This window comes from Orbicella faveolata, unplaced genomic scaffold (assembly GCF_042242905.1).
Source record: "Orbicella faveolata isolate gen_17 unplaced genomic scaffold, um_ofav_v1 contig_48, whole genome shotgun sequence".
NCBI classification, from domain to species: domain Eukaryota; kingdom Metazoa; phylum Cnidaria; class Anthozoa; order Scleractinia; family Merulinidae; genus Orbicella; species Orbicella faveolata.
In genome coordinates this window covers 9489086-9501802 of record NW_028301578.1, presented here as the reverse complement: position 1 = coordinate 9501802, position 12717 = coordinate 9489086, and the positions used below count along the sequence as shown (strand labels likewise).

The window sequence follows — 12717 nt, the reverse complement described above, 5'->3', positions numbered from 1 at the left end:
TCTAATCAAATCGCGATCTAATTTGATATAAGTAGAAAAGAAAGGTATAAATGTGAGATATAATTAGTGTGATATGACAAAAATTACTATTTTTTTTTCTCAGATTGAAAACGAGTTAAATGAGCTGGACTCACCAAATTGTAGCAACGAACCTCTACGCAATCGCCCTCCCACGTCATTTCCAAAATGCAGCAAAAAACTGGAGGCCGCATTCACTTGTACTGGTGGAAAGCTTTTTGCTCAAGGTAACGGTAGTTGCTTTCTTTTACACCTTAGTTTTCTTTCTTTAAGGTAGACGTATAATTAAACATGAGAGGTTATGCCTCTCTTGGAGTCCACTTTGTCGTCGATTGCACAAAGCTCTAAATATTTTCAGGGTACACTGCAAAAATCTAAAGCAGTGTTCTGACTTAATACTCGAGCTCTGGTGCCTGGGCACAGGAACAAAAAAATGTTGCGTTCAGAGAGCCGCTACTGCAAGTGCCTAAGTAACATTTAGTGCCTGAGTACAAGGACCTTGTACCTGTGCGCGGGCACTGAGCTCAAATTCTGGTGTGAATACTTTAACTTGGAAAAATGGTGTGTTTACGATGGTGGCCAGTAAGAATTGTAATAATATACCAAGCTTGGGCACCAGATGTCAACGAAGCTTGAGGTTTTGTTCACACAGGGCGCTCAAGTACGGTGCGCGAGCGAAATTCTCGCTGGCCCCTAATATTAACTCACGTATTTTTTTGCCAAGTACTCACAGCGACAAGGACACGGGCACGGGTACGGGTACAGGCACGAGCAGCGGAACGAGCACGGGCACGGACATGGTCACGGGCGTGATAAGGATAAGGGTTAAGCATAGACATAGGTATAAACATGGCCATATCCAGGTCAACTAAACTTGTAGCTGTTAAAATAAAAAAACGCAAATGCTACTATTTATACAGGTGGTTCAGACGGGAAGAGAATTTCCAACGAATCGGAGGGAGTAAGTCAGTCTCAGGCCATCTGCCCGGTTGAAGAGGATGCTATCGACAGGAAAACTAAATTTTTTTCTCCCAGAGGCATAATTGCCTGTGGCGGGCCAAGTAGAAAAATAGCGACAGTTTATGCCAGCAAACCGGATCCCAGAAGTGACCTTATTTACTTACGATTCTACGTCTGCAGTGATAGGCAGGATTCTAAGAAGGTAAGTGATCAAATGAGCGACAGGAATGAAGACATAGTGCTAAAATATGCATGACGTCTGCCTTTGTGAATCAGTCGAACCGTTCAGGTTCACCTGCATACACGAATAGCTCCATCAATGCATAAATCTTTGAAGATGCAGAGAAATGAAAGGATTTATGGATGGGTGGAAATCTACTGTACTATTGATCCGAGGCGTCTGTAGAAATGGCTTTTATTTTCAGGCTTTTGCATGCACCGTTGGTTTCAGCTGCAGATCCAACAAGAAGCTATTTCTCAGAAAGAAATAGTGTCTCGATTCGGGAAAGGTATACAAAGTCTGAGAAAGACCAGGGTTTTGATATCTTATGCATGAGAAGTCCTGGGGTGAGGGGGATATGTGCTAATGCACCGCACTGATCTGCCTGGGTTTTTTTTGGTCCAGGTGAGGTTTATTGCTGAACCTAGTGTAAAAGAGAAAGGGCTCATTGATTTAAGTTGACCACACGTGTATCAGTTATTACAGTCAACGCGCTTCGAAATGTATTTACTTGTGATACTTCACTTTGACTCTGCCCTGGGGTTGGGCGGGTGCTCCCTTATATTGGCTATATATGTATGACCAGCGTCAGACGGACGTGTTTTTAAGACATTTTAGTCAGAGGTAGAGTATCGATTTTGGTCATCTTAGGCTCAAACTGGGTGTGGTTTTTGCACTGTAGTTTTGAATTAGGTATGTTTTTTTTTGAGAAGAAGCTAATTTTTTCATCATTAGCGATAAGACCAGCAACTAAAGCCATTCACAATACCTTTAACATCATTCTGAACTTGAAAACTACGGCAGGTCTGAAACAGGGTATTAATTTAAGGGTCGGGCCATAAATAGGTTAGAAAAATCGCAGACTTTGGTCTTAAATAGAGTAATTGCTTTTGGAAGCGGGCCGCACAGCCCCGTCAAATTTTTCAGAAATTCAAAGTGTTGTGCGTGACGCTAAATAAAGCTAAGAGGCAAAAGCATTTGAAGCATAATTTTTCCATTTCTGTACCGGTCAGTCCTTGATTCGAATGGATGCGGCACTCTACGTTTCGTTGTCAGTGACGCAGTATATTTTTCTTTTCAAAAAGGACGCCTCATGTGTAACGACAGTTGTGCAATTATTCCTCCACTTTCGCTTGAATATTACGAAGCTAAAATACAAATGCTATCGCTATTTTCATGGAAAATGCTGCGGTATGTCGAGATACAAATTTGCTTATTTTTAAAAGCGCACTCTAAGAAGTAAAGCTACTGGAGCTGTGGCGGAAAATTCGAGAAATTCAACTAAATCTGGAAAATGTCGACACCTACGATATGAAGAAAACCTCATAAAAAAGCCATATTGTGCCTATTTTGCAATATACCAGCGTTAATTAAATTACAATATGATGAATTAGTTACCTTCCTCAGTATATCGTATCTGTAGTATCGCACAAACGCGCCAAGTGCGTGTTCTTTACCCGCAAACAGCCACTGAAAAGGGGCGGGATTGTTATTCCTAACAAACAATAAGTAAATTAAATTAAATCAAGGTTCAACACTAGAGTGAACTGCTGGAAGGATCCTTTTTTTTTCTGTAAGAGGATATTTTATGTGGATGGATGGATCGAAGCCTTGAAAATCGATGTGACTGTCAGTTAGGTGTGAACAAAGTAAGTAAATCAGTTTGGAGCAAGGTAAAACACTAAAGCGAATTGCGTGAAGTTTTTGTGTGTGTGTGTGTGTGTGTGTGTGTGCGTGTGTGTGTGTGTGTGTGTGTGTGTGTGCGTGTGTGTGTGTGTGTGTGTATGTGTGTGCGTGTGTGTGTGTGCGTGTGAGGATAGTTTATGGGTATATACTTATTTGGTCTCACTTTAACATCTTCGTCAATTACTTGTGTATGTATCTTCCTTTTCACAAGTGCGTGGAGTTGGCAGAAAAGAAACGGTTTCCTGACTCGAAGCCAGCGAGGGAGAAGCCCTTCAAAATGTACAAAGACAACAGAATGATCACAGTGAAACTAACTGATCTTGAAAAAGGCTGGAACTTCTACAATACCGACGATACACAGGTAAATTGTAACTTTTATTCAAAAACTTGATCAGTATTAAGACTCGCAGATGGCAGGTACCGCTATTTTAAGAATTTCTTAGCCTGAAATAAGAGCATATCAAATTTGGAGCATATCAAATTTGTAGCACATCTCCATCGAGACTAAACTTAGCTGGTTAACAACAAGTAGACCAAAGCTAAAGAACCAGAAAAAGGTATCTGTGTCATCTTTACCAGCCCTTCTTAGTTATAATATTCGTTGTTTCCACACGCACAAGAAAGAAAACAACGTTAAGGAAAAAGAATCAGCAAATTTACCACACCAGTTAATCCAACGACTACGTCGCAAATGGGCTCCTATTCGTTTGTTTAACAAGTAAAGAAGCCGAAGCGGTGTATTACACTGTGATAAAACACGACTGGCATTTGAGAATACGAGGGAAATGTAGAAAACACGAACTGTGGGCGAGTTTTTTTCTACATTTCTCGAGTGTTCTCAAATGCCCGGAGTGTTTTACCACAGTGTAATACACGGGTTAGGCTTCTTCATTTGCCTCATGGCACAGATTTTACCCGCGCAGAACAATAAAACACGTCTTTTGTATGTTTTATTTAAGCAATAGAGCACTCTTGCAATGAGTTTTCTAGCGCAATAAACCACGCGGGAAGTTGGGAGAACACGAGAAAAGCTTCTAAATTTGCCTTGATTCACAAGCTTTTCGAGTGTTCTCTCAACATCCCAGTGTGGTTTATTGCGCTGGTAAACTCAGAGAAAAAGTGGTCTATCGCTTTTATGAAATAACTATGGAAAAAGTCTTTCATCGAGAGGAAAATATATTGTACCCTTGTGATCAAGTTCCTTATTCTCCTCAAATTCATGAGATGATGCGACAAACCAATCACAGCGACTGAAGGAATGAAAACACAGACTCCGCACCGGACACGAAATCCGCAGAGCAAAGCGATGAAAACATTTCACGCTAAGAAAATTTTAGCAAAGCAAAGGAAAAGGTTATCGACAAAAGGCAAAAAGTATATTAATTAACTCAAAAGTATTCTGAAGGGAAAATGCAGGGATTCGTAGGTGGAATCAGTCATCACGAAAGTAAAGGGCTTTACGAATAGTGTGCAAATAGTCCAAACCTCATGTGCTTGGCGAAGTGATTCAACGCAGTGTTTTAACGATAACTTTTCAAAGTACAGTTTTGCGAATGGAATAAAGGTTAGTTACCGAAACGCTGCATTCGATATTTTTTTTCAGAATTTATTTACTTATGCTGAAAGTTATGACGTCTGTGTTTCTCTGTACTTTGCTAAATGAAAACTATTGCTTGAAAGCTAAGCTTATGGAGACGAAATTCATTTATCGTGTTATGCATGTATGCATTGAGTTTAAGCTCAAAATTTCTGATAGAAAAAAAACATTTCCCTACTTTTTTGATAACCCAAATTGATCAGTCAAGCCCCGCTGACTTCGTCCTCCACAGACCGTGGAAAGCACCGAAAAGAGGTGTTAAAATTTCCTTAATTTTAATCTCAAGCGAAACCAGTGTCGCCGTAAAATTTTTGCCGTGGGAAAAAAAAAAAAAAAAAAAAGATAAAGCTTTATATGACGACAAACTTCTGGTCCTTTATTCCTGCCAAATTTCCATGTATATGTTGAATGAAAAGATGTTCGTGTTATTGTTATCCCAGCCAGTGAAAGGCAAAACTGTATATTGCATTTCTTATCGCTAGAGTTCCGAGTTCTCTAGTTGCCGCGTAGAGCTGCCATAGATCGGAAACCGTGGTTTACCGGTACAAAAGAACATAGGTTTAGCAACTCTATTGACCAATCAGAGCGTGCGTAGTATCTCAGTTATTTTATAAACTCTGATAAAACATGGGTTTTTGATCAATCAGAGCGCGCGCGGAGTCCTATCTTTATTATAGTATGGATTAACTAACCTATCACCTTTGTTTTGAGCCACACTGCTTAGCGACTGGTAAAAGGGGTGTCACTTGGTCTAACGGAAGCTCAATATTCTGTTAGTTGTTCTTTAGTACCTACATAACAGGTTCCATAGCATTGCACTCGTGTGAATCGTGCTCCTCCTGCCTCGTGTAACTTGCAAGTCTAATACTTAATCTTCCGGTATCGAAGACTCTGCGAGCGTCAAAAACAACAACAAAAAATATATCAGTGTTTTGTTTCCTTGATATCGTTATCATCTCAGTCGTGCTCGTGCCCTTAGTGCCTCGTGAAACTTAGAAGTCTAATACTTAATCTTCCGGTTTCGAAGACTCTCCGAGCGTGAAAAACAACAACAAAAAAAATAGTATTTTTTGTTTTGTTTTGTTTTGTTTTGTTTTTTTGTTGTTGTTGTTTTAAAGTCCACCTAACCCCCATTTTTTTTTTCGCTAAAACAAATCCAATTGTTATTTGAAGCATTTGAGCGAAAAGGTTTTGAATTTGGTTGAATCCGCGATTTTCTGTGCCTTTTGAAAGTCGCGCTTGAAGTGTTGCACGACCGCGTTTTAGAGAGTCTGGGGCGGCGGTTGCTGATTATGTCTACCCAGGAACCAAACACAATGGCGCCTCAGTCAGCTCTCTCTATTTGCTCGAGAAAATGGACAACAAAACTAATCGTTCCAACATATTTTGGGGCTAAAACGTTCAAGTTTTGTTTCAGAATCATTTCTTTTTCGCCACTGGAGTCAGAGTTAGGTTTCGATTCGGAAGACACCGAAATGACCTTCGATCGAGCACGGTCGACAACTGTGAACTCACTGCTTAGAGCTTTGAGAAAAATTTGCAATATTTCAAGCGATGACGGGGAAGACTTCTTTTCAGACGAGCTCCTTGAATATTAGGAATGGAGAGCTAGATACGAAGTGGAGGAGCAGGCAAACGAAAAGCAGGAAAAAAAATTCAAGGACTGCTTTGGATGGTAATTTCGTCACCTAAACATAAGACTCCCACGCGTGTTTATAGCCCGTTTACATTTGTCCTTAGCGAGAATGTATTTTGTCAAGGTATGGTTGTTCTACTAAATCAAGAGATTATCAAGGTAAGAGAGTGAATCTCCCATATAGGTCCTCTAACTAAGGTAATCCCTCTTAAGTTATTTTTAGACATTGTACCCAGTTCTTCCGCGGATATTACTGGCGCGTTGCGTGAATGTTTTCGTGGAGGATATGTTTATGTTTCGTTTCATTTCGTTTCGAAGCAAACGAAAACCTCTAACGCTGTGGTGTCTGATACTTTGACTTTGATATTTTGACTACAAGCAAAGGAGTTTCGGCTCTCGGTATGTTTTAATACATTTCGAAACTTTAATAGGAGTTTAAACAGAAGACGGATGTCCCCTGCACAAACAATAGGGAGCTTAAGCAATGACGACGGCAACGCCAAAGACGACGGCTGGAAAAAAATGGACTTAAATTTTACCTTTAAATTTCGCCATTGTCTCGACCTGTTCTGCAAGCCGAGCGGTCTAAAACCCTACTTAAACTAAAGATGTAACGTCGGCGAATAATTCTAGAAGAAAATACGAAAAATCAGCCGTCGTGGCTCACGTTCTTCAAAATACCCAAACCTTGGTCATTTCACGTTGTTTTCTTGCAGAGGACGGCAAAGAAACGTACAAAGGTTTATAACGTACGTGCACAGCTATTGTTTTGGTCGTTAAACCTTTTGTTTGACGGCGTTTTCGTTGCCGTTGCCGTCGTGGTTTGCTTAAGCTCCCTAATAACAACTGAATGAACGGCAGAGAAATGAGTAGACAAACGAGTGTAAAGCAAACAAACGCCCAAATACAAGCATAAGCTTGGCAACCGAACAAACAGATGGTCAAAAGTGCATGAAGACGTTCGCTGCCCAAGTACCAAAAGCAGTTTAAGCAGCAACGGCAACAACGCCAAGGGTAACATCGATTAAAAAACGACTTAATATTTAACCTACGAATCTCGCGAGAGTTTAGATTCATTCAGTTTGTCTATACTGTCAGAAAGTTCCCAAACAGAATATGTAAGACAGCGTCAGAATACGAAAAAGAAATTTTAAAAATTGGCCGTCTTATAATTCACGTTCTCTCATATATAAACGACGAAAGGCATAGAACTGAAAAAAGAGTTATAACGTATGCTTACACAGCCATTGTACTCGTTGCCGTAGCCGTTAAAGTTTGATAAAAAACTCCCTAAAACCGAATAAACTGCCAAATAATGAACAGCCAAACGAGCACAAAACAAACGAAAGCCCGGCCGAACGAAAAGACGGCTCAGAGTGCAGAAAACGTTTCTGCTATGAAACGAAATCAAAACATATAAAATGGCCTTCCCGCCATTTCGTCTCCGGTAGTTTCGAGAAAGTCGCTTTAGCTGTCTACGCATCCCGCGAGTAGCATCCTCGGAAGAACCGGGTACCATGTCTAAAAATAACTTAAGAAGGATTACCTTAGTTAGAGGACCTATATGAGGGATTCACTCTCTTACCTTGATAACCTCTTGATTAAATCCAGTTTGTGTTTTACTTCCTGGAATGCTTTATGTTTATGAGAGCGACGTAAGTGTTGCAGTTTTCGGGACTTGATGACCTCCAAAACACTGGCCTCGATCGATTGAAAATCGTAGAATTGTTTGCACCTGTATTTTTGAAGCTGCATACAATTACGGATTTCACATTGTCATACGTTTGAAGCCGTAACTCCAAATAACCTGTGTAAATGTTTTTCAAAGTTTGCAGTGAAATTCGTCGGATAAGCGAAAAGGATGTGTTTCCTAAGCGTTCCTCAGATAATGTTAAGGGGGTCATATTTTCGACACTATAGCACTGAATGTTTGTCGCACTGCTGATTTCCAAACCTTCGAAAAACTCTGTGAGTCTAACAATTTTGTTATCATGTTGTTCTAAAGGATTAATCTTCGACTTTTATCTAAATCGAAAGAGAAATAAGTGTTGGTTGGCGGCATACATTTGCGACCTATTTACATAACTATATATCAGTATATTTGGTCGTAACGCTTCTTGATTTATCACACAACTTTGCCAGCTATGTAGCGTAGTCTAAACGAGACCAAACGATAATAACACAACGGTTTTAATTAAGCTTATAAAAGCCCGCCATTACTAGCCGTACTTTACAACAACAACTACATCCGGGATATATCTCATTCTACTGCGCCAGCCCGAAGGGCCTATGACATCATAACATCGTTACATCTCCCTTCTTGAACAAACAAAACAAAGAAGTGAAGGGACGTTTAGGTAGCAATGGACTGAAGGACAAGTGATTAAACAAATCAAATCTAACAGTGTTCACTGTTCAGAACTGTTCAAAAAAACTGTTCCTTTACACTGGATTCCTAGGTGGTGAAATCCCTGAGGTCAGTAGGTCTCCTAACAATCCTGCCACTTCTAGTAGAGACAGGGGCGGGAACACTTGGCAAAGTTGGCTGTAAATCTGGCTCCGAAACATCTGGTAACTGCAACGCTGAAGGTTCAGGGGGCACCTGGGGTGTCTCCTCAGTAGGTTTCCTGGTAGGGAGTAGAGTTTGAGCATTGACCTTCGATTCCCCTATGTCTCCGTCTGGCATAGCTTGAAAGTCCTCAAGAACTTTGTAAAGATATGAACGGTTTCGGTAGTAGAGCCTACCATTATCCGTGCGGACTTGATAGGAGCGTGGAGCCTCCTGACTACTCACTTGCGCTTTAAACCATTTTGAATAACCTGGTAACGGTCGGGCCCGCACCACATCGCCATCTTTTAAAGGTTGCAGTTCTTTAGGACCCATGTTGAAGGAGAGCGCTTACTTATTTTACCTCTGTTGCAAATTCAGTTGTACATCGGGAATGACTTTTGGCTGAACCAGGTGGCTAGCCATGGGTAGTTCAGTACGGGTTCTACGCGAGAAGAGACGCTCTGCAGGGGTGCTGTCCATTCCTTCTGATAGTGTATTCCGGAAGTCTAGAGACAAGTGTGGGTCACGGCTTGCATCAGCAGTTTTTTTCAAGATATTCTTTGCTGTTTTGACACTGTTCTCAGCCTTCCCGTTGGATTGAGGATACCGTAGAGACGTTTTAACGTGTTCAAACTGGTACTCGGCTGCAAACTTCTGAAACTCAGCACATTCGAACTGTGGGCCGCTGTCTGTGGCGAGTCGATCTGGAAGACCATATCTTGCCAGATGAGGTTTCAGCTTGTTAATAACCGCTCTGGCCGTCGTAGACGTCAGTATATCCAACTCGAATAAATTAGAATAGCGGTCAGTAGTAATCACGTAATGGGTGCCATTGAGCTCGAACAGGTCTGCTGAGATGCTCTGCCATAGTCGTGTAGGTATTTCGTGACATTTTAGAGGTTCTTTCTGCTGCTCTGGTTTGTAGCTGTTGTAAATACTGCACCTTGAGATGAATTCTGTGATTTGCTTGTAGATGCCTGGCCAGTAGAAGGCTTCTTTGGCTCTCCTGTAGCACCCCTTAATGCCCAGGTGACTGGCATGTACTTTATCCATCACGCATTGCCTGAGGCTAGATGGTACTACAATGCGCTCACCCTTCAACACAACACCATCCTGTATTGACAACTCTTCTCTGAAGGAAAAATAGACCTGCAACTGGGAGGGTACGTCAGCCCGTCTCTCTGGCCACCCTTGTGTGATGGTAGGAGCTAATGCCTGGAGCTCTGCATCAACTTCAGTAGCACTTTTGATTTCCTGCAAGATTAGTTTCGAATGGGCATAGACTCTGCCATGTCTATATACTCAGTCTCAACTTCTCTTGGTGATCTTGTGTCGGCAACATTCCATACTTCCTGGGTGTCAACTATGGCTTGTTTAACCAGGGGAAGGTAAGCTAGGCTTAGTGGATCAGCCATATGCATCACTGTACCCTTTCCGTAGCAAACGTCTAAGTCAAATTTCTGTAGACGCAACAGCATTCTCTGCAATCGCTTTGGTGCACTCAATAGACTTTTCTTCATAAAAGACTCCAGGGGTTTGTGATCAGTGTCAATAAAGGTCTTTCTGCCATAGACATAGCCCTCAAATCGCTCAACTCCAAAGACAATTGCTAATAGTTCCTTTTCTATGTGAGCGTAGTTAGTCTCTTTCTTCCAATTCACTCAAGCCGTTTTGGCCACAGAGCTTTAACACTGTCTCATCAGATCCACTGTTTAACTGAAACTTTTCCTGGTTTCCATTGACCAGTAGACTGGCAAAAATTTGTTAGGGTGACGACTGGAGGCTAATGCATTAACCTGCTCTTTCACTTCAAATTCGGCCACATATTCATACTCCTCATCTTCGGATGTGTAATCCACAGACAGCACTTTCTTCTTAGATTCTTGGCAACACACCACAAAAAGGTTTGGCTTGCCACAATTCTTGCAAGATGTTTCCTATGCAGGGCAGTTCTTCTTAGTGAAAGGATGGTGCCTGGAACAAAACTTGCACTTGCGTTCTTATGACTCGTTTTGGTTCTTCACTGGAACGTTTTTGTCAACTGTTTTTCTTTTGTCTTCTCGTTCACGAAACGGACATCCTCTTGATTCATCTCCTTTAGCTGCGTTGCTGATGTCTGCGAAGATCAGCAGATGTCTATACATTGTCCTAAAGTGAGCTTGCTTGTCTGCAGGAGCTTCTTAAGAGCAGAATTGTCATTGATGCCCACCACCATTCTGTCACGAATAAGTGAATCTGTCAATGACCCATAGTTGCATGTCTTCGCTAATTTTCGTAATGCGGTGACATAGGCATCGGCTGATTCATTTGACCCTTGGTCCCGACGGTTGAACACATACCTTTCATATGTCTCATTGCACTCCCCAATGCAGTATCGTTTCATCTTTTCTAAGATCACTTCTGGGTCTTTTCTTTGGTCTTCGTTCTCAAACTCCATAGCATCAATTACGTCTAATGCATCAGAACCGATGCACGAAAGCAACGTGGCTACCCGTTGTTCCTTATTTCTGCCCGGGTTTTCGGTGTCTTTTGGCTGAGCCGCGATTTCGTAATTTGACCTTGCTCGACAGAATCGTTGCCATTTGACAGGAAGATTTCCATCGCTTAAAGGGCCTATGACATCATAACATCGTTACAGGCTGTGTAATAAATACTGCGGGATTGTAAGATATAAGTTGTCGGTAGTATTTCGACAAATTGCTGGTTAGCTTTACGCAGAAAATTTTGAAAATAGCGTTTGAAAGTCTGCGGAACAAATTCCAGTGAGAGTTCTTCAATGGTTCTCAGAGACTCAGCTCGCTTGTTTCGTTTCGACAAGATCAACCAACGTTTACGTCTTTGCTGTACCATTGACCGATCATTGCTAGTGGAGTGTACAGTATATCTTTCTTTAGATCTGGGATATTGCTACAACAGCCGATAGCACTTCTGGAAGGCGTTTCTGCGTACTTTTCGAATGTGTATTGCACCATCCTGAACGAAATAAGAGAACGTGAAATATTCAACCTTCCTGGGTAGACGTCACAACAGCCGCTGGACCCATTCTCCTCAAACTCGGTCGTGAAACAAAATGGCGGTGTTTTGGGGCTATTTTGGAGATTTCGTCGGGGCACAAAAAATCGAGGATTTAACCGAATCCATTTTTTTTTCCTCAGAAGTATTTCAAATAAAAAGTAGATTTGTTTTCACGGGAAAAAAAAAAAAAAGAAATTGGAGTTAGGTGCCCTTTAATGTCGTTATCATCTCAGTCTTCAAATTAAGCAAAATTGAACCTTTCTTCTCAAAATTCTGTAACCACTGACTATGAAGTTTGTTGTGTTTCATCACTTGTAGATATACAAATACGAGAACGCTAGAAGTGGATTTCGGTCTATAGATGCTTGCGATTTTGCTGTTAAACCAGAAGACGGTCTAGATGTCAACGAGTTTTCTTGTCGGGTGAAGTTTCAACAGGAAGATGACGACGAAGAACACTCGTTTTATTTGAATCCAGGCTTTACGCCTTTGAAGGTAGAGAAAAATACTTGCTGCAATAGGGGAAGCCTTTAATTTTTTTTCTTTCTTTTTTTTTTTTTTTGTGATTCATGCTACGGAAGACCAATGGACAATAAATCCAGTTCCTTTGTTCCAGAATGGTGGGATCAGTCATCTTGAATTTTAAGTTTTGTCTTTCAGGTTGAAAAAATCGTCTCAATCAAAACATCTTCTATGAGTGGGGTGAGGGGAGGGGGGAATCCGGCCCCCGACATAACTTAAAGCTATTCAAGCAATGATAATTATATCGAGATAGAGGATCTTATGTAAGCCACGTAAGATGATAAGATCATCTCACGTTATGATCACATCGACGACTGCAAATAATTTTCAGATAAATTTTCAAAGTTTAGCAGATTGTATTTGAATGTTCAAAAAGAGTTCAAAATACTCAAGATTGGGCGAGGGCTTTCCTCTACACCCCACCACACACCTCCCTCCCCTTCCCCCTTCCCCTTCCCTCAACCTCCTTTCCCATGCCCCTTCCTGTCCCCCCTCGTATTTTCCCTGTTGAT

General features: G+C 41.3%; 1 protein-coding gene and 1 pseudogene across 2 annotated transcripts in view; one reads left to right on the top strand and one right to left on the bottom strand.

Annotated features, from left to right (window-relative positions):
* The window catches only part of LOC149096434 (adenosine receptor A3-like), a 319741-nt pseudogene that overhangs the window by 74879 nt on the left and 232145 nt on the right, over positions 1 to 12717 (bottom strand). The window lies entirely within an intron of this gene.
* Positions 1 to 12717, top strand: part of LOC110040726 (uncharacterized) — an 84804-nt gene that overhangs the window by 59909 nt on the left and 12178 nt on the right. Inside the window, exons 9-12 of the mRNA XM_089280665.1 lie at positions 104 to 245; positions 939 to 1180; positions 3096 to 3245; positions 12002 to 12178. Coding sequence (XP_089136791.1) covers positions 104 to 245; positions 939 to 1180; positions 3096 to 3245; positions 12002 to 12178 — 711 coding nt within the window. The remainder of the gene's footprint in view (positions 1 to 103; positions 246 to 938; positions 1181 to 3095; positions 3246 to 12001; positions 12179 to 12717) is intronic.